At 37.9% G+C, this 22,647-nt stretch overlaps 1 protein-coding gene across 1 annotated transcript in view; it reads left to right on the top strand.

Moving 5' to 3' along the window:
* SMCHD1 (structural maintenance of chromosomes flexible hinge domain containing 1) overlaps window positions 1–22,189 on the top strand; it is a 160,254-nt gene extending 138,065 nt beyond the window's left edge. The window contains exons 46-48 of the mRNA XM_054460294.2: window positions 8,444–8,602; window positions 8,910–9,024; window positions 21,113–22,189. Of these exons, the coding sequence (XP_054316269.1) occupies window positions 8,444–8,602; window positions 8,910–9,024; window positions 21,113–21,137 (299 nt within the window). The 3' untranslated portion in view covers window positions 21,138–22,189. The remainder of the gene's footprint in view (window positions 1–8,443; window positions 8,603–8,909; window positions 9,025–21,112) is intronic.
* The last annotated feature ends 458 nt before the right edge of the window (window positions 22,190–22,647 follow it).

Here is a 22,647-nt window from a genome sequence, read left to right as displayed (position 1 = left end):
GACATCAGTGGACACATACAGTCTCTACAATGAGTGAATATCTAAAGAAACTGATAAGAAATCAGAGAAAACATTTTAGTCGAGGTCAGTGAATTAATGTAAAAGGCCTAGACTCTATACCTAAGCATTTTATGGCAGTAGTTCCCAAAACCAGAAAGAATTACCTGTGGAACTTAAAAAATACACGGATGTCATATTTAATAGTTGCTTAGCTTTCTTGACAAATATATTCAAAGATACACTCCCACATACAGACTAATGATTCATTGATAAGAACTCAAAGGAGACCATTTAAGGTTACTAATATATATAAAGTAATTTTGATTGTAAGCAATGGCAGCCATGCATGACTACTTTAAGCCAAACAGGAATCTATTGGAAGGAAACTGGAAGAAATCACAGATTTAAAGGAGATGGAAACAGCCAAGACAAAGTCAAAGATAACTCTGGGACAGTCAGCAACCTTGCATATACCTTCACCCTGAAGTTTTAATATAACTTAACTCCCACCAGTCCTAGGAGAGAGAAATGCCCACCGCCTTCCAGGTCAGCCAGACTTAGTAAGGATCAAATAAAGCAAACAGGTTTGGAGACCCTCCCCTGGGTATCATGGAATCATTCTCAGAGCAAAAGCAATTTTGAGGAAGGCCATCACCATAAAAATTGTCAACTGCTAGCACAGTTATAAGCAAAGTATTTGTTTTCTAAATAATTTGCCTATACATTGTCTTGCATGATTAGTATGAGATAAGAGCAAATCAGAGCATAAGAAGAAAAAAAATTACTGGACATTTACATATTATAAAATATTATTACGTTGCAGACACCCTGTTAAGGTTATCACATGAATGATCTTATTTACTGCTGTTATCTTCATTTTATAGATGAAGAAGTTGAGGTTCAAAAAGCTTAGATGGCTTTCTCTTGTTTAGAACAGTGTGTGTATTCGTTAGCACATTGAAAAAAGTAGAAAGAAACATACTTTTAATTCTGGGTTATATAATTGAGATAATTTTCTCCATTATCCCTTTCTATATATTTTTCCAGACTTGCCTCAGTAAGCATTGTGTCACTTTTATAATCAGAAAAATCTACTTATTGTTTTTAATATTCATTTATTTTTTTTTTTATTTTACTTTTTGAGACAGAGTCTCGCTCTATTGCCCAAGGTGGAGTGCAATGGCTTGATCTAATTGCAACCTCCACCTCTCAGGTTCAAGTGATTCTTGTGCTTCAGCCTCCCAAGTAGCTGGGATTACAGGTGCACGCCTCCATACCCAGCTAATTTTTATATTTTTGTAGAGATGGGGTTTCACCATGTTGGCCGGGCTGGTCTCGAACTCCTGCCCTCGAGTGATCTGCCCACTTCAGCCTCCCAAAGTGCTAGGATTAAAATGTGAGCCACCTCCCCTGGCCAAATTAATATTCTTTTAATGCATAATTGATCTAGGAAACATGCCTAAGCAAACAATCCTAACTACAGACAAGGCATTGTTTTATTCAAATGAATATCACAGCTTTGTTTTTCTTTTTTTGTTTGTTTGTTTTTTGAGACAGGGTCTCACTTTGTTGCCCAGGCTGGAGTGCAGTGGCACGATCATGGCTCACCATAGCCTTCTAACTTCCCGGGATCAGGTGATCCTCCCACCTTAGCCTTTCGAATATCTGGGACTACAGGCTTGTGCTACCACACTGGCTAATTTTTTTGTATTATTATTATTTTTTTTTTTTTGTAGACATGGGGTTTTGCCATGTTGCCTAGCTGGTCTCAAACTCCTGGGCCCAGGCGATCTGCCTGTCTTGGCTTCCCAGAGTGCTAGGGATTACAGGTGTAAGCCACTCTGCCTGGCTACAGCCTTGTTTTTCAAGTAAAACATAGAAATGTTAAATCCTTTGATTGAATTTGTAATCTGGAGAATGTCTATGTCAAGGTTAAGTGGAAGGTCAATAAAAATACAAATATCACACGTTAAAAATTAAACCTTTAAACCTGTGGAATGAAAAGAAAAAAGTGAGAGAGCAGACCTTCTGTTTTTTTTCCCACCATTTCTTGTTTCCTATACAGACTTAGGATGTTTCACCTTACATTTTTCAACTTCACAATAGTGTGAAACCAATACACATTCAGTATGCTTCTCAACTTATAATGGGGCTGTGTCTGGATAAACTCTTAAGAAGTTGAGAATATCATAAGTTGGAAGCGCACTCTCAACTTTTACAATATTTTCAAGTTATGATGGGTTTATTGGGACATAACTTCCTCGTAAGTTGAGGAACATCTGTATTATTTCAGGTTTTCTGTAGAGATCTTGGAAATATAAATACTTTTAAAATGCAAAGGAAATAACTAAGGACACTGTAGAAGCCAGAATGTAGACAGAAGAGAGAAAGAGATGTTAATAATAACTCAGGCTGGGCGTGGTGGCTCACACCTGTAATCCCAACACTTTGGGAGGCCGAGGCGGGTGGATCATGAGGTCAGGAGATTGAGACTAGCCTGGCCGACATGGGGAAACCCTGTCTCTACTAAAAATAAAAAAAATTAGCCGGGCGTGGTGGCACATGCCTGTAGTCCCAGCTATTCAGGAGGCTGAGGCCAGAGAATTGCTTGAACCCAGGAGGCGGAGCTTGCAGTGAGCCGACATCGCACCACTGCACTCCAGCCTGGGCGACAGAGCGAGACTTTGTCTCAAAAATAAATAAATAAAATAAGAGAAGAAAAGCATCTTATCATAATCAGTAAGTAACTGCATAAGTCCCCCCTTCCCTGCAGTTTTGCTTTCTACAAATTCAATTACCCGAAGTCAATGACAGTCCAAAATAGGTGAGTGCAGTACAATAAGATACTTTGAGAGGGAAAGACCACGTTCTTATAGCTTTATTACAGTATATTTTTCTTCTGTTTTATTGTTGTTGTTAATCTACTATGCCTAATTTATAAATTAAAATTTATCATAGGCTGGTATGTATAGGACAAAACACAGTATAGGCCGGACACAGTGGCTCACGCCTGTAATCCCAGCACTCTGGGAGGCCAAGGTGGGTGGATCACCTGAGGTCAGGAATTCAAGACCAGCCTGGCCGAAATAGTGAAACCTCATCTCTACTAAAAATACAAAAAATTAGCTGGGCGTAGTGGCACACACCTGTAATCCCAATTACTTGGGAGGCTGAGACAAGAGAATTGCTTGAACCCAGGAGGCAGAGGTTGCAGTAAGCCAAGATTGCACCACTGCACTCCTGCCTGGGCAACAGAGCGAGATTCCATCTCAAAAAACAAAATACCACAGTACAGGTAGAAGAAAAATAATTCAAATGTCCCTAGCATAAAGAAAAAATATTAAGATTAGGGATATCTCAATTATCTTTATTTTATCTTGACACATTATATAAAGTATCAGAATATCACATGTGCCCTGAAAATGTATACATCTGTCATATATCAATTTTAAAAATGAAAAACAAAGTCATGAGAATTGGAAGGGAAATAAAATGGTAACTATTTGTAGATTGTATAACAGTATACCTATAAAACCCAAGGTAATCAAAGATGAAAATTAAAAGAATTTATTAAGGGAGAAAGTTATAAAATTAGCATACAAAAATAATAGCATTCATATAATCTTTAAGCAGTTAGAAGATATAATGGGAGAGGAAAAAAGTCATATACAAGAACAAGAATAAGTTTTAAAAGGTGTTTGTGCAGCTAAACATGTTGATCCTTAAATACAAGGAAAAATAAATATGAATGAATACCTAAGAACAGAGACTTCTGCTTCTCACCAAGATGGAATAACTTACATCAAACAAACCAAAGAAAAAAACCACTGAGGCCAGGCGTAGTGGCTCACGCCTATAATCCCAGCACTTTGGGAGACCAAGATGGGTGGATTGCTTGAGATCAGCCTGGGCAATACAGTGACACCTAATCTCTACAGAAAATAAAATAATTAGTTGGGCCTGGTGGTTCGCTCCTTTAGTCCCACTTCTTTGGGAGGCTGAGGTTGTTGTGAGCCGTGATTGTGCTACTGCATTCCAGCCTGGGTGGCAGAGTGAGGCTCTGTCTCAAAAAAACAAAGCACTGAGCAAAATATGTGAAAGAATAGTTTTCAAGACTTTGGATATCAAGCAGTAAAGAATGGTGATTCCTGAGAAATAGGAATCAACTGAAGTAGCCCTGTGGTTGTTTCAGCTTACTGCCTAGAGAGATTTTCCAGACTATGTAAAACAGAAAAGGGGAACCCAGGAAGAACCTCAGTAGTCTCAAAGTTAAGAACAGGTTGGGAGTCCAGGAAGGTCAAGACAACTATAGTTCACAGACAGGTTACTGGGAAGGCAAGAGCTGCCTTAGAGAGCGAGCGAGCTCTGGAAATGCGGTAGGTCTCCCTTCAGTATCCAGCTTAGTACTGATTAGTGCATGCATGTGAGAAGACCACCCAAGGCCAGAAAGAAACACCCTGAAGATGAAACAGTAGTCAGAACTCTTAATTTTATAATAAATCATTTCCAAAATATTTATTGAATTGAATTGTAAAATCTGAAACTGTACTTACTGAGCGCTACTATATTCCCAAATATTTCCCATTATTTGCTCCTTTAAACTTTACCAATAAAGTACAAAAAGAGTTCATAGAGTTAAAAATATTTCTTTACAAATAAAATTTGCTTTTAAAAAACAGCAATACTGTCATGTGCTGCATAAGGCTGTCAAAAACAGACTGTATGTAAGACAGTAGTCCCATAAGATTATAATGGAGTTGATTACCTTTTCTGTGTTTAGATACACAAATGCTTACCATTGTGTTAGTTACCTACAGTATTTAGTACTGTCAACATGTTGTACAGGTTTGTAGTCTTGGAGCAATGGACTATACCATATACCCTAGGAGCATTGTAGGCTCTACATACCATGTAGGTTTGTGTAAGTACACTCTGTTGTGTTCACTCAATGACGAAATAACCTAATGAAACATTGCTCAGAGCATATCCCCATCATTAAGCAACACATGACTGCACAGGATTCAGTAGTATCCACTGGGGGTTTCAGACATCCACTGGGGGTCTTGGAACATGTCCCATGAGGAAAAGGAGGGACTACTGTAATACATAGTTTGTAATCATGACATCATCAAAAGTATTAACATTTTAATTATGTTCATATACTTCAAAATATTATATATCTGACCAGGTTAGACATTACTTATACTTTATTGCTTTCATACTTGATTTATTATAATACTAAGCTGTCAGTATTTCAGTCAATTATTATGGTTCTTTAAATAAAGCTATTCTTAATATTTTTATGAATAGTGATGAAGATTAGTTAAGCACTCTGGCTTTCAGGGAAAGGGTGTTTTGTTTTGTTATGGGAATAGAGCAGTGTGATGATCTCTCATGGACCTGTCACCTAGCTTTGATTATTAAAACATAACCAGTCTTGTTTCATTTATACCCACCCTGTCACAGCTTGCCTCTATCCTCCTCTTCCTGGATGGGTTATTTGAAGCAAGTCAAAGCAGAGGTTCTGGTGTATTTTTTTCTTGTAGTTTTTCCCAGTCATAAGTGCTTATCAGTTTTTTTGCCAATAAGTTTCTTGAATTATGTGGAGCACAAAGTTTGAAGAGCACTAAATATTATTTAGGAAAGTCTACCTATGTATCTAACTGCATAAATCCTTCAGTGGTGAGAAAGTTGCTTCAGATTTCTATTAACTCATGTTTGGGAAGTCCTTACACACTTACCTGATAACAGCCTTTCAGATATACTTTCAATCCTTTTGTGTTTCTAGTAGCTTCACATAGTCATTTTCCGGGACATGTTGAAATAACCTATCTTAATATTGTGACTCATTTACATACAAAATAAGTATTATTTTATGTACGTAGAAAACATTGCTTGAGGCCAGGCACGGTGGCTCATGCCTGTAATCCCAGCACTTTGGGAGGCTGAGGCGGGCGGATCACGAGGTCAGGAGATCAAGACCATCCTGGCTAACACAGTGAAACCCTGTCTCTACTAAAAATACAAAAAAACCAGCCGGGTGTGGTGGCGGGCACCTGTAGTCCCAGCCACCCGGGAGGCTGAGGCAGGAGAATAGCGTGAACCTGGGAGGTGGAGCTTGCAGTGAGCCAAGATCGCACCACTGCACTCCAGCCTGGGTGAGACTCCGTCTCAAAAAAAAAAAAAAGAAAACATTGCTTTAATGTGGAATTAGAAATCATCAGACCAGAATAAAGTTCTCAATAAAGCATAAGGAACTTAAGGGTCTTATCGTCACTCAGTTTCAGATGTAGAATTTGTATTTAAATATGAATATATTCACAAGCACACACAGATGTGTATGTGTAATTTGGTCACTCATTCTAAGTGTAGATTTCTAGAATATTGGGTAGATTTCTTTTTAAAACACTACTCTTGACTCTTGACCCTTAAAGTATAGACTGTCTTATGTTAAACCTAATGTACTCTGTACTCTTAAGTAATTTATTCCACAGTTTTACTTATAAACTACTTATATATGTATAAGTGTTTGAATGTTTATATGTCCATTTCCATGGATATTGATCATCTTGGTGTGTGACTAGAGTCTTATCAGATGCTAAATGTTTTAGGTTTTGCAAGCCAAGTGGCAAAATCAAGGATGATGTTACGAAGATATTTATATAACTAATTAAAATGTAACCATTTTAAACTGGATAGGCCAGTGGCTCACTCCTGTAATCCCAGCACTTCGGGAGCCCAAGGTGGTTGGATCGCTTAAGCCCAGGAGTTCAAGACCAGCCTGGGCTCAAGCAGTCCGCTCACCTTGGCTTCCCAAAGGTCGAACAGCATAGTGAAACCCCGTCTCTACAAAAATTAGATAGGTGTGCTGGCCAATTTGCCTGTAATCCAAACTATTCACGAGGCTAAGATGGGAGAATCACCTGAGCCCAGGAAGCTGAGGCTGCAGTGAGCAGTGATTGTGTCACTGCACTCCATTCTGGGCGACAGAGTGAGACCGTATCTCAAAAAACAAAAACAAAAAACAATAAACCATTCTTGGCCAATGAGTGGTAGTGTACTAACCCTTAGCCTAGAGTATAGTCACTATTTAATACTTAGTGTCTAGTAAATCATGGAGACAGGCAATAATCAAACCTGAATAATGTAATACTTTTTTGGAATGTCAAAATTTATTTTTATGGCAAAAAAGAACACTTGATCATTGTGGAAAAAAATTGGAACATACAGGCAAGCATCATGAATTTTTAAAAGAACTCATAATTCCCAAACCTACAGATTAAACATTGTTAATAATTTATTGTATCACCTTCTAGCCTTTTGTCTATACATGTGGGAGTATATATAGTTTAAAATAAGTTGGATTATTCTAACAATGTTGTTTTATAGTCCTTTTCTATATACTATTCTGTGGTGGAAATTTTCCCAGGTCATTAATTTGAATAATGTAATACATTTTTAGACAAAGTAATTTAAGGAAAGTTTTTTGAAAGTGAAGTATTTTTCTGAGTGTGTTTTTTAAAAATTCTGTTTTTTTGTTTTGTTTTGTTTTTTGGTTTTTTTTTTTTTTTTGAGACGGAGTCTCGCTCTGTCATCCAGGCTGGAGTGCAGTGGCGCGATCTCAGCTCACTGCAAGCTCCGCCTCCCGGGTTCACGCCATTCTCCTGCCTCAGCCTCCCAAGTGGCTGGGACTACAGGTGCCCGCCACCACACCTGGCTAATTTTGTTTTTGTATTTTTAGTAGAGACGGGGTTTCACCGTGTTAGCCAGGATGGTCTTTATCTCCTGATGTCGTGATCCACCCGCCTTGGCCTCGCAAAGTGCTGGGATTACAGGCGTGAGCTACCATGCCTGGCCTAAAAATTCTGTGTTTAAAAATAATAGCCATGCTTTTTGGAAGCAATGATTTTCTTTTTTTACGGTACAAAAAATAAGAACAATTAATGAGTTGCATTGCTGCCAAGTTGGAACCACAGCATGCTCACTGTCAGTTACACTTACACATCTTTTTATTAGAAACCCCCTGTTACTCATCAGTTTTCGTTTGGGAAATAGTGATTTCTAATAATACAATATTTAATGTATTTGCCTTCCCCCTGCAAAATTTGTCCACATGGAATTATATTGAATACTGAATATCAGACAAGATATAAACATTGGCTTGAGAGAGTGATCCAATAAAAGACAGAGCACTTTTATATAGAGAACTCTTCCCTGACACAGAAGTAAACTTAAGTCAAAGAAAATTAAATTTAACCATTTTGTGCTGGGATCTTAACTATGCTTTTTTATTTCATTTGTTTATATTGAATGTTTTATGGCTTTAAAAGTAGATCCCCTATGTTACCATAACACAAATCCCAGTGTTGCTCATTTTTTCCCCTAAAATGTGAGTTTGGTTTAATAGCAGTAATTTAATCAAATGCATTTGGTTTCTTTACAGATCTTCTTCAGCAGTATCGTTCTGCTGTGTGCAAACTAGACAGTGTGAATAAGGATCTTAACAGTCAATTAGAGTACCTTCGCACTCCGGATATGAGGAAGAAAAAGCAAGAACTTGATGAACATGAGAAAAATCTCAAACTAATAGAGGAAAAACTAGGTAAGTCTTTGCTTTTTGTTAACTTCTACTTTCTTTATATGGAGATAAATATTTATGATGAGAGAGAATCCAACTGTAAGAAAAAAGAATGCAAATGATTCAGAACTTAACAAAAACTCTTAACCTCCAAGTCCTATCTGATAAATGGTTATAAACTATTCTTTCACCAGAAGTAATAAGAGGCATTCTCAGTATTCTCTCTTAATTCTTTTTCTATAAATTATGACATATTCGTGTTTGCATTTCTCTCATATAATTCCATTGTTTCTATTGTAAAGTTAACTTACTACATTTTCCATCTTCACAGGTATGACTCCCATACGTAAGTGTAATGACTCACTGCGTCATTCACCAAAGGTTGAGACGACAGATTGTCCAGTTCCTCCTAAAAGAATGAGACGAGAAGCTACAAGACAAAATAGGTGAGTTTGACCTGAGAATTATGCTTGGTTAGTTTACCAAAGTTCTTGGGTCTCATGATAGCTTTGTTTTTTTGAGATGAAGTCTTGCTCTGTTGCCCAGGCTAGAGTACAGTGGCACAATCTTGGCTCACTGCAACCTCTGCCTCCCAGGCCCAAGGGATTCTTGTGCCTCAGCCTCCCGAGTAGCTGGCATTACAGGCGTGCACCACCATGCTCGGCTAATTTTTTGTATTTTTTTGTAGGGATGGGGTTTCACTGTGTTGGCCAGGCTAATCTCAAACTCCTGACCCCAAGCAGTCTGCCCGTCTTGGCCTCCCGAAGTGCTGGGATTACAGGCGTGAGCCACTGCATCTGACTTGGTCATCATACTTTAAAAACAGTATGAGTTGATGTCTAATTCTTCCTTTGAGCCAGAATTAATATTTTAAATTAAAAAAAATAAAGTAATAATGAAGATAAAACTTAAGCATTATATTCACTTAGGATACTCAATCTTCTAAATAACTTGTGCTAATTATTTAGAAATGTTTATATTTTATGTTAAAAGTGATTGTTAAGAGTCAAATTGCTTGTGTATTGTTTGGCTCATTGCATTCTCTTTCAGAGGATCAGTAACTTAATAAGTATAGAATATGCAAAACCATTTGTAAATCACTTATTTTAAAATTGCTTATAATTTTTGGTTTGGAGAATCAGATGCCATTTAGATCACCAAAAAGCCAACACAGCCATTTCCACCCTAACTTCATAGTAAGAAAACTGTCCCTTTTAGATTAAATGTTAGTAAAGTAATCCCACAGAAGGATATCATGGTACTGGTGTTTCTCTTTTATTATTTCAAAAGGTTTAATTGTAGACTCTACCTGAATATGTTTTCTCATATCAACCGTAGAGGAATTCCCTTGAAACTATGGTGTTTGGAATTGGTATTCTTTGCCATATTCATCTGCATATTCTACATTTATTCAGTAAAGATTTGAAATCTCACTCTGTGTTGTATGTTGCTGGGTGAATAAAACTGACATGGTTCTTGCCTCCGTTGGAATTCTGTAATTCTATGCAGTAGAGGGACAATTTAAAAAAGTAAACTTTTTTCTATTTATAAGGAATGAAAAGGCCAGGTACAGTGGCTCATGCCTATAATCCCATAATTTTGGGAGGCCGAGGCAGGTGGATCACCTGAGGTCAGGAGTTGGAGACCAGCCTGGCCAACATGGCAAAACCCTGTCTCTACTAAAAATACAAAAATTAGCTGGTCATGGTGGCACACGCCTGTAATCCCAGCTACTCAGGAGGCTGAGGCAGGAGAATTGCTTGTACCCAAGAAGCGGAAGTTGCAGTGAGCCGAGATTGCACCATTGCACTCCAGTCGGGGCAACAACAGCATAACTCCGTCTCAAAAAAAAAAAAAAAGCTACAGCTCCCAGCGTGAGCGACGCAGAAGACGGGTGATTTCTGCATTTCCATCTGAGGTACTGGGTTCATCTCACTAGGGAGTGCCAGACAGTGGGCGCAGGTCAGTGGGTGCAGCACACTGTGCGCGAGCCGAAGCAGGGCAAGGCATTGCCTCACTTGGGAAGCACAAGGGGTCAGGGAGTTGCCTTTCCTAGTCAAAAAAAGGGGTGACAGACGGCACCTGGAAAATCGGGTCACTGCCACCTGAATACTGCCCTTTTCCAACGGGCTTAAAAAACAGCGCACCTGGCTCAGAAGGTCATACGCCCACGGAGTCTCGCTGATTGCTAGCACAGCAGTCTGAGCTCAAACTGCAGGGCCTCAGCGAGGCTGGGGGAGGGGCGCCCACCATTGCCCAGGCTTGCTTAGGTAAACAAAGCAGCCAGGAAGCTCCACTGGGTGGAGCCCACCACAGCTCAAGGAGGCCTGCCTGCCTCTGTAGGCTCCACCTCTGGGGGCAGGGCACAGACAAACAAAAAGACAGCAGTAACCTCTGCAGACTTAAATGTCCCTGTCTGACAGCTTTGAAGAGAGCATTGGTTCTCCCAGCACGCAGCTGGAGATCTGAGAACGGGCAGACTGCCTCCTCAAGTGGGTCCCTGACACCTGACCCCCGAGCAGCCTAAATGGGAGGCACCCCCCAATAGGGGCAGACTGACACCTCACACGGCCGGGTACTCCTCTGACACAAAACTTCCAGAGGAATGATCAGACAGCAGCATTTGCGGTTCACAAAAAACCGCTGTTCTGCAGACACCGCTGTTGATACCCAGGCAAACAGGGTCTGGAGTGGACCTCTAGCAAACTCCAACAGACCTGCAGCTGAGGGTCCTGTCTGTTAGAAGGAAAACTAACAGAAAGGACATCCACACCAAAAACCCATCTGTACATCACCATCATCAGAGACCAAAAGTAGATAAAACCACAAAGATGGGGAAAAAACAGAGCAGAAAAACTGGAAACTCTAAAAAGCAGAGCGCCTCTCCTCCTCCAAAGGAATACAGCTCGTCACCAGCAACGGAACAAAGCTGGACGCAGAATGACTTTGACGAGTTCAGAGAAGAAGGCTTCAGACGATCAAACTACTCCGAGCTACAGGAGGAAATTCAAACCAAAGGCAAAGAAGTTGAAAACTTTGAAAAAAATTTAGGCGAATGTATAACTAGAATAACCAATACAGAGAAGTGCTTAAAGGAGCTGATGGAGCTGAAAGCCAAGGCTCGAGAACTACGTGAAGAATGCAGAAGCCTCAGGAGCCGATGCGATCAACTGGAAGAAAGGGCATCAGCGATGGAAGATGAAATGAATGAAATGAAGCGAGAAGGGAAGTTTAGAGAAAAAAGAATAAAAAGAGACAAACAAAGCCTCCAAGAAATATGGGACTCCAAGAAATCAGGTACGTCTGATTGATGTACCTGAAAGTGACGAGGAGAATAGAACCAAGTTGGAAAACACTCTGCAGGATATTATCCAGGAGAACTTCCCCAATCTAGCAAGGCAGGCCAACATTCAGATTCAGGAAATACAGAGAACGCCACAAAGATACTCCTCGAGAAGAGCAACTCCAAGACACGTAATTGTCAGATTCACCAAAGTTGAAATGAAGGAAAAAATGTTAAGGCAGCCAGAGAGAAAGGTCAGGTTACCCACAAAGGGAAGCCCATCAGACTAACAGCAGACCTCTCGGCAGAAACCCTACAAGCCAGAAGAGAGTGGGGGCCAATATTCAACATTCTTAAAGAAAAGAATTTTCAACCCAGAATTTCATATCCTGCCAAACTAAGCTTCATAAGTGAAGGAGAAATAAAATACTTTACAGACAAGCAAATGCTGAGAGATTTTGTCACCACCAGGCCTGCCCTAAAAGAGCTCCTGAAGGAAGCACTAAACATGGAAAGGCACAACCGGTACCAGCCACTGCAAAATCATGCCAAAATGTAAAGACCATCGAGACTAGGAAGAAACTGCATCAACTAACGAGCAAAATAACCAGCTAACATCATAATGACAGGATCAGATTCACACATAACAATATTAACTTTAAATGTAAATGGACTAAATGCTCCAATTAAAAGACACAGACTGGCAAATTGGATAAAGAGTCAAGACCCATCAGTGTGCTGTATTCAGGAAACCCATCTCACGTGCAGAGACACACATAGGCTCAAAATAAAAGGATGGAGGAAGATCTACCAAGCAAATGGAAAACAAAAAAAGGCAGGGGATGCAACCCTAGTCTCTGATAAAACAGACTTTAAACCAACAAACATCAAAAGAGACAAAGAAGGCCATTACATAATGGTAAAGGGATCAATTCAACAAGAAGAGCTAACTGTCCTAAATATATATGCACCCAATACAGGAGCACCCAGATTCATAAAGCAAGTCCTGAGTGACCTACAAAGAGACTTAGACTCCCACACATTAATAATGAGAGACTTTAACACCCCACTGTCAACATTAGACAGATCAACGAGACAAAGTTAACAAGGATAGCCAGGAATTGAACTCAACTCTGCACCAAGCGGACCTAATAAACATCTACAGAACTCTCCACCCCAAACCAACAGAATATACATTTTTTTCAGCACCACACCACACCACACCTATTCCAAAATTGACCACATAGTTGGAAGTAAATGTAAAAGAACAGAAATTATAACAAAATGTCTCTCAGACCACAGTGCAATCAAACTAGAACTCAGGATTAAGAAACTCACTCAAAACCATTCAACTACATGGAAACTGAACAACCTGCTCCTGAATGACTACTGGGTACATAACGAAATGAAGGCAGAAATAAAGATGTTCTTTGAAACCAAGGAGAACAAAGACACAACATACCAGAATCTCTGGGACACATTCAAAGCAGTGCGTAGAGGGAAATTTATAGCACTAACTGCCCACAAGAGAAAGCAGGAAAGATCCAAAATTGACACCCTAACATCACAATTAAAAGAACTAGAAAAGCAAGAGCAAACACATTCAAAAGCTAGCAGAAGGCAAGAAATAACTAAAATCAGAGCAGAACTGAAGGAAATAGAGACCAAAAAAACCCTTCAAAAAATTAATGAATCCAGGAGCTGGTTTTTTGAAAGGATCAACAAAATTGATAGACCACTAGCAAGACTAATAAAGAAAAAAAGAGAGAAGAATCAAATAGACGCAATAAAAAATGATAAAGGGGATATCACCATCAATCCCACAGAAATACAAACTACCATCAGAGAATACTACAAACACCTCTATGCAAATAAACTAGAAAATCTAGAAGAAATGGATAAATTCCGCGACACATACACTCTCCCAAGTCTAAAGCAGGAAGAAGTTGAATCTCTCAATAGACCAATAACAGGAGCTGAAATTGTGGCAATAATCAATGGCTTACCAACCAGAAAGAGTCCAGGACCAGAAGGATTCACAGCCGAATTCTGCCGGAGGTACAAGGAGGAACTGGTACCATTCCTTCTGAAACTATTCCAATCAATAGAAAAAGAGAGAATCCTCCCTAACTCATTTTATGAGGCCAGCATCATCCTCATACCAAAGCCGGGCAGAGACACAACCGAAAAAGAGAATTTTAGACCATTATCCTTGATGAACATTGATGCAAAAATCCTCAATAAAATACTGGCAGACCGAATCCACCAGCACATCAAAAAGCTTATCCACCATGATCAAGTGGGCTTCATCCCTGGGATGCAAGGCTGGTTCAATATACGCAAATCAATAAATGTAATCCAGCATATAAACAGAACCAAAGACAAAAACCACATGATTATCTCAATAGATGCAGAAAAGGCCTTTGACAAAATTCAACAACAACCCTTCATGCTAAAAACTCTCAATAAATTAGGTATTGATGGGACATATCTCAAAATAATAAGAGCTGTCTATGACAAACCCACAGCCAATATCATACTGAATGGGAAAAAACTGGAAGCATTCCCTTTGAAAACTGGCACAAGACAGGGATGCCCTCTCTCACCACTCCTATTCAACATAGTGTTGGAAGTTCTGGCCATGTCGATTAGGCAGGAGAAGGAAATAAAGGGTATTCAATTAGGAAAAGAGGAGGTCAAATTGTCCCTTTTTGCAGATGACATGATTGTATATCTAGAAAACCCCATTGTCTCAGCCCAAAATCTCCTTAAGCTGATAAGCAACTTCAGCAAGTCTCAGGATATAAAATCAATGTACAAAAATGACAAGCATTCTTATACACCAATAACAGACAAACAGAGAGCCAAATCATGAGTGAACTCCCATTCACAATTGCTTCAAAGGGAATAAAATACCTAGGAATACAACTTACAAGGGACATGAAGGACCTCTTCAAGGAGAACTACAAACCACTGCTCAAGGAAATAAAAGAGGATACAAACAAATGGAAGAACATTCCATGCTCATGGGTAGGAAGAATCAATATTGTGAAAATGGCCATACTGCCCAAGGTAATTTATAGATTCAATGCCATCCCCATCAAGCAACCACTGACTTTCTTCACAGAATTGGAAAAAACTACTTTAAAGTTCATATGGAACCAAAAAAGAGCACTCATGGCCAAGTCAATCCTAAGCCAAAAGAACAAAGCTGGAGGCATCACGCTACCTGACTTCAAACTATACTACAAGGCTACAGTAACCAAAACAGCATGGTACTGGTACCAAAACAGAGATATAGATCAATGGAACAGAACAGAGTCCTCAGAAATAACGTCGCATATCTACAACTATCTGATCTTTGACAAACCTGACAAAAACAAGCAATGGGGAAAGGATTCCCTATTTAATAAATGGTGCTGGGAAAACTGGCTTGCCATATGTAGAAAGCTGAAACTGCATCCCTTCCTTACACCTTATACAAAAATCAGTTCAAGATGGATTAAAGACTTAAACGTTAGACCTAAAACCATAAAAACCCTAGAAGAAAACCTAGGCAATACCATTCAGGACATAGGCATGGTCAAGGACTTCATGTCTGAAACACCAAAAGCAATGGCAACAAAAGCCAAAATTGACAAATGGGATCTAATTAAACCAAAGAGCTTCTGCACAGCAAAAGAAACCACCATCAGAGCGAACAGGCAACCTACAAAATGGGAGAAAATTTTCGCAACCTACTCATCTGACAAAGGGCTAATATCCAGAATCTACAATGAACTCAAACAAATTTACAAGAAGAAAACAACCCCATCAAAAAGTGGGCGAAGGACATGAACAGACACTTCTCAAAAGAAGACATTTATGCAGCCAAAAGACACATGAAAAAATGCTCACCATGACTGGCCATCAGAGAAATGCAAATCAAAACCACAATGAGATACCATCTCACACCAGTTAGAATGGCAGTCATTAAAAAGTCAGGAAACAACAGGTGCTGGAGAGGATGTGGAGAAATAGGAACACTTTTACACTGTTGGTGGGACTGTAAACTAGTTCAACCATTGTGGAAGTCAGTGTGGCAATTCCTCAGGGATCTAGAACTAGAAATACCATTTGACCCAGCCATCCCATTACTGGGTATATACCCAAAGGACTATAAATCATGCTGCTATAAAGACACATGCACATGTATGTTTATTGTGGCACTCTTCACAATAGCAGAGACTTGGAACCAACCCAAATGTCCAACAATGATAGACTGGATTAAGAAAACGTGGCACATATACACCATGGAATACTATGCAGCCATAAAAAATGATGAGTTCATGTCCTTTGTAGGGACACGGATGAAATTGGAAATCATCATTCTCAGTAAACTATCGCAAGAACAAAAAACCAAACACTGCATATTCTCACTCATAGGTGAGAATTGAACAGTGAGAACACATGGACACAGGAAGGGGAACATCACACTCTGGGGACTGTTGTGGGGTGGGGGGAGTGGGGAGGGATAGCATTGGGAGATATACCTAATGCCAGATGATGAGTTAGTGGGTGCAGCGCACCAGCATGGCACATGTATACATATGTAACTAACCTGCACATTGTGCACATGTACCCTAAAAGTATAATAATAATAATAATAATAATAATAATAATAAAAGAAAAATTATAAGAAAAAAGAAAGAAAATAGGGAATGAAAAAATGATGAAGTAATAGAAAATAATAGGGAAACATTATCAGTTGTCTGGAGAGATGCATTGAAACAGAACTGAAGGATGGGAAGGAACCAGCCATATAGGGATTGGTTTCAGTCAGAGGTTGGGAAGGAGGCATGATGCTCTAAGAAAATAACTGGTGTGGCGTGTTTGAGGAACTGAAAAGATGTTAGTGGCTAAGGCATAGTATGGTATGCAAGAGGGAGAGGGCCAAACTGTTGTCGGACATAGAGGCAGAGGCCAGATTATGAAACTCCTCCCTCATCATGTTGCAAAAAAACTCTATTTTAAGTTCATTGATATCTCTTGAGTATCACACATGTAGGCATGTGAATGATGTGTTCATGGGCATGAGGTGTATACAGACTATTAAGCTGATCATTCAAAGTGTGTTGGGGCAGTTTAGCATCAGAAAGACTCTTTGCGGTGGATTTAGACATGTAACTTTTAGAAATAATGAGTTGAAAATGACGCAAAAATCCCTTATTGGTCATCATTGCTGGTTGGTAGGGCACCTGCTTGTGACTGTGAAAATTTATATATTTATATAGAAAAGATATGTGTATGAACTATCTTCCAGGTTACCAAATAGTTACAGAAAGTTCTTCTTTGTAAAAGTTATTCTTTGTAGAAAGTTCTTATATTGGTTAAATAATATGGTGTCTGGGATATACTCTAAAATACTCCAGGAAAATAAAGTGGCAGAGGATATCAAAATAAGACTTGGCAGAATGTTTTCATTACTAAAGCTTGAAATAGGAAATTCACTGTATTATTCCCTCTGCTTTTATGTAGGTTTGCCATAATTTTTTAAAGAAGTATTTTATGAACAGTGGGATTATTTTTTTAAGAGACCAGAACCCACTTCCCACTAAGGAAATTCCTCAAGGTGCAGTTCTAGGCTAAGATGTAAGGTACATGTTTTTGTGCCACAGTCTCAGCACTAAATTTGCCCTAGACCTTCCAGTTACTACAGCACTACTGTGGACATTGATTTGGAACTTGTTAATTAAGATTTTGTAGCAATTCAGAGGGAGTTTATGTTTTAGTTTATAATATTGTTAGTAGTATAATGATCATCGGTCATACGTGTATATATATCAAATGGTATAGATTTACAGTGTTGTACTATACGTCACATGTATAATTTTAAATTCTCTAGAAGCCATATTAAAAAGGAAAAAAGGAACAGTGAGATTAAGTTTAATAATAGATATTATTGAACCCAGTATCCAAAATATTTCTACATGTAAACAATGTTAAAAATGATTAATGAGCTATTTTACATTCTTTTTTTAAAAATACAAAGTCTTCACAATTCAGAAGACAGCAAATCTCAATTAGGACTAGCTACATTGCAAGTACTCTGGAGCCACACACATGGCTGGTGGCTACTGTTTTGGACAGCACAGGTATAGAAAGAGCTGATGATCATAAAATCTTGTATCCTATGCATCCTTAACTCTATTCCATCCTTCAGAGGCAACCCTTGTTTTAACTGTTAATTTTTAGTTACTCTATTGTTGCCTCCACTTTTAAAAGTTACATTATTATGACTATGTAAATATTGTTCAGGCAAATATTGTACTAGGCAAACTTGTGTGCTAGAATTACATTTCCTTCTCTATACGGGTCTAATGTCATGACTCTTACTTAGGCCACCAGTTAGTGCTCCAAACATCAGGCTCAAATAAATCTTCCTTACTCTGTTATTCTTAAAATCACGTGAAGTGTTATTCCAATTGTTACTAAGATTCTTTCTTGTTGTTAATTTTTCTGGAGTTTTTAATTGCCACCTTTTTTTTTTTTCTTTCCCTATGTATCTTAATCACATCTTCTTCCTCCTGTACCAGTGACTAGTAAACTGTGCAGGCCTCCTGTAAATCTGCCATCCTGAGTCTTCCTTAGTTACTCTCTTGGATTATATCCATTATTTATTGGATTCCATGTCTTTCTCTCTCTTATAAATTCCTTAGAAAAAATGTGTAGAAAGATAACTTGGAGCCCTTCCATGTCCGAAAATGTCTTCATTTTGCGTTCACATTTGATTGAGGTTTTCTGGGGATAACAGGGTAGAAACAAGGCTAGAATATACTAGAGGTGAAGGGATTGGGAAATAGTCTAGAAATAATAGGAGCCAGTCTGTCTCATTTAGCCCCAGAAACACTTTGGACTCAGAGTCAGTTAGAACAAAAGAGTGAGAAGTCCAGCAACTCTCCCTGTTTGGGAGTCCTGTCTCCCAAACAGGGAGAGTGGCAAATAAAAAGGACGGAACAGAATGGAAAAGGAAAGGAAGCCACAGCCTAGAATGTACCAGATTTTCAACCCAAACTTTGAAAGCTTTGTTTCCTTGTCAACAGGCATGAAAAGTTGCACTACAAAGTTAGATAACAATGGAAATGAGTTAAATGTTGGTATATTGGCTTTTGGTAGTTGCTGGCACACTAGGACCTAATGCTGGCCTCTGGGAACCAAAAGGCTGATAATTGGCTCTGCACCTGCACATTTATCTATTTTGATTTTAATTCAACAATTTTTACTTATTTATTTATTTTGTAGAGATGGGTTCTTGCTGTGTTGACCAGGCTGGTCTCAAACTCCTGAGCTTAAGCTACTCTCCTGCCACGGCCTCCCAAAGTACTGGGATTACAGGCCTGAGTCACCATGCTCGGCCCAACATCCACATGTTTAAAGCAAAACCTGTGGACCCATGACGTTGCTTTGCCCTATCCCAGTTATAGTTACCATCAAGTCCCACTCGGAGAAGAGACTTGATGGTAAAACAGTTCTATTTTTGTAATAGTAGAAGAAATTCCAGCTAGCAACATAATCTTCTTAAATGTAATTGTACAACTAACAATCATCACACATATGAGGGTAGCCAGCAACGTGAGAGACAAAATTCAAGATTAAGTTCCAAAATCAACCTGGAGGACAATTTAGTAAAGAGACTAGACCTCTTTTATAAAATTATAATTACTATGTAGCAGAAAGGAGCCAGGACAAGAATGAATAAACAGATTACAAATATTGTTGCTGAAATAAAAATGTTCAATAGGAGGACTAAAGTCCAAAAAGAAAACTTCCCAAATACAAAAAGAGATAGAAGACATAGAGAACCAATTCAGACTATTAGGAATCTAGAAAGAAGTAAATGGAGAAGGAAATGCTATCATGTGGAAGAGAATTTCCTAGGGATGAATAAAATTCATTGAATGCCCAGCAACAGTGACTGACAAAATCCTCACTAAGATAGTTCATAGTAATACTGTATCATATCAAGGAGAGGGAGAAAGAATGTCAGTGATTTTAGAGGGCCAAAGAACCATATTTTCAGTGCAGCCTTTAGCACATGGGGAGACACACATACACAAAGCTATCATTTGCTTAGCTTTGTGATGGCAGTATTAGCAGTTTAGGTAGAAAATTTGGTGTATTCTGGACTGTGACTTTCTCCCCTTTGCATCCTGATTATATTCAGGAAATTTGTTAAAATCACTATGAGGGATTTTCTCATCCTCAGTCTTTTCCTATTCTCTATAAATCTTTAATAAATCTCACACTCTCAAGAGGTCAGAGCATTTGAAATAAAAATCTTAACAGTATTGAATATTGGTATATTTCATCCATACAATCAGGAACAAATTTAATAGGAAAGGAAATAGGTACATTATATGTGTTTCTGTATATTTATGTTTATGTTTTTATTTACATGTATATACTGAATATATATTTGTTAGTGCTTAGAGATCACATACTGTGTTTTTATTAACTATAAAAATGTTATTTTATGAAACATTAAAGAAAAATATTGCAAATTAACTCATGACCTTATAAAGTACGTCTGGATTTCAGAGATGTTAAATGTGAAAAAATATCTTATAATTCATTAAATATGCTTAGCAATATATGATACTATGCAGTATATTCCATTGTTTTCTTGAATAGAGGCTTCAGTTTTCTAAATCATTTTCCACTTATAAAGATTAAAAATTAGTTCCGTTAAAAATATGTATCTTCTATTTGGAGATGGTTCAGGGAACTATTAGAAAATATTTAGATATATCTGATTTTTAAAATCTGTAGCTATATATGTCAAGGTGCTCACTGTGTTCATCTCTACATGAATGAGATTATGAATATTAAATATGTTTTATTTTGCTTGTCTTTGTTACTTTTCTGTAATAAGCATTATAATTTCTGTTCTTAAAAAGTTCATTTAAGGAAAAGGGGGTGAAAAGCAAAAATCTGCAGAATTTGGGTCTGAGATAATACCATTTCAAAGCACTGTGATACAAATTACTTATATACAGTGTGGGTGTGTTAACTACTTCTGTTTGGGGGCTTGTTTTGCATACATGTGAAGGAAATGATTGTATATAAGGATTTAATTAAATCTGTTTATACCAAGAATTATATTTAAGAGAATACGGTTTCATTGGATATTTAAGCATCCAGGTGTGATGAGGGAGTTCAGGGAAGGGAAACCTTTGGTACATAAAACTTTTTTTTCTTTCCCCTTTGACCAGGATTATAACCAAAACAGATGTGTGAGAGGTGACAGAGAGAAGAGGCCATTGGTCTCAATAAGAATGCCCTGCTTTCTGCATCTCTGTTTCAGAAGACCAAGAGGGTGACTTACCAGACTGAGTATTTCTGGGGACAATACAAGTACCTGGGCATGAATTTCCATTTCGATTCAGACGGGACTGGAAACAACCATTCAATTTTATGAATCTTACTGGACATTATGGATTTACTGGAATCATTCCAGACATTATGCCCTTTGGTTGTCACTACCTTGCAAATGTGTAAGAGGAAAATGTGCTAATGTGGCAGTGACTGTAAAACTGGCACATGGCATTTATTAATCCTGAAGAAAAGTATATGTACTATTTTTCAGTATAAATATAATGAACATGTCAGAACTATTTCTTGAAAACCTTTTTATTACTTTTGTGTGAATTTATTTAACAAAGATGTTTTGTCTTTTGTGCAAGGGAGGTTCTAGAGGCTAGATATTTAATTGTAAATATGTGAGGAAACTCAATGCAGAATTCAGGATAAAAATTTTAAAAGCACAGGTATTTGGGAATTGAAATGTTAAGATACCCAGAACAACATTAAATCGATGAGTGAACTTGTGACAGTGGTAGCATTTCAAATTTCAAAAGACTTCTCCTGTATATATGTATATATATATATATATATACATATATAAATAAAATATTCAGCAGTACCAAGTTTTATAACTATTGTTTGTTTGACTTTATTAATACTAGAATATGTAGTCTCAGCCTTAATTTTACATTTACATTATTTTGTAATTTTTTATTACTATTTTTAAGCGGTTAAAGAGAACATACATTCTCACATTAATGTACTTTCTGGTAGAAAGTTGCTGCAAAAACATTTGAAATGTATATTTACCTAATGTATGTCATATATATGTCTGTGTAAATTCAAGACTGTTGATCTGTGAAGTTATTTTGTAAGGACATACATTTGGTAAGTTTGTGTCCCAGGAAATGTATGTGTTTTTAAACCCTTTCTAAATATGCAGGCCGTTAATAAATAAGATTGTTTCTTCCCTACTGAATAGATAAGTGTTTTTCTTTTTTAAAATTGGAAGCTTTGTAAAAGTTATCGGTTAAAAAACTATGATGATGTTAACCTATCATCTTTATAATTGGAAATTATTTAAACTGTTGTTTGTTACAGAAGAAACAAAATGGTAATTATAGAATTAGCTGTGGGGAAGATTGGCTCCCATAGTACTATAGGTTGAGTATCCCTTATTCAAAATGGTTGGGACCTGAAGTGTTTTGGATTTTGTTTTTTTGTGGGGTTTTTTTAATTATTATTTTGGAATATTTGCATTATATATATTTACCAATTTAGCATCCCTAATCCAAAAATCTTTCATTAGAAATTGGAAATGCTTCAATGAGCATTTCCCTTATGTGTCATATCTGCTCTCAAATGTCTTGAATTTTGGAACATTTCTTGTTTCTGATTTTTAGATTAGGGATACTTACCCCGTACCAATATTTGGAGTCCTTAG

The sequence above is a fragment of the Pongo pygmaeus genome, chromosome 17 (assembly GCF_028885625.2).
Source record: "Pongo pygmaeus isolate AG05252 chromosome 17, NHGRI_mPonPyg2-v2.0_pri, whole genome shotgun sequence".
In the NCBI taxonomy this organism is placed as follows: Eukaryota; Metazoa; Chordata; class Mammalia; order Primates; family Hominidae; genus Pongo; species Pongo pygmaeus.
The sequence above is the reverse complement of the archived record's forward strand: the minus strand, read 5'-3'. Positions and strand labels throughout refer to the sequence as shown.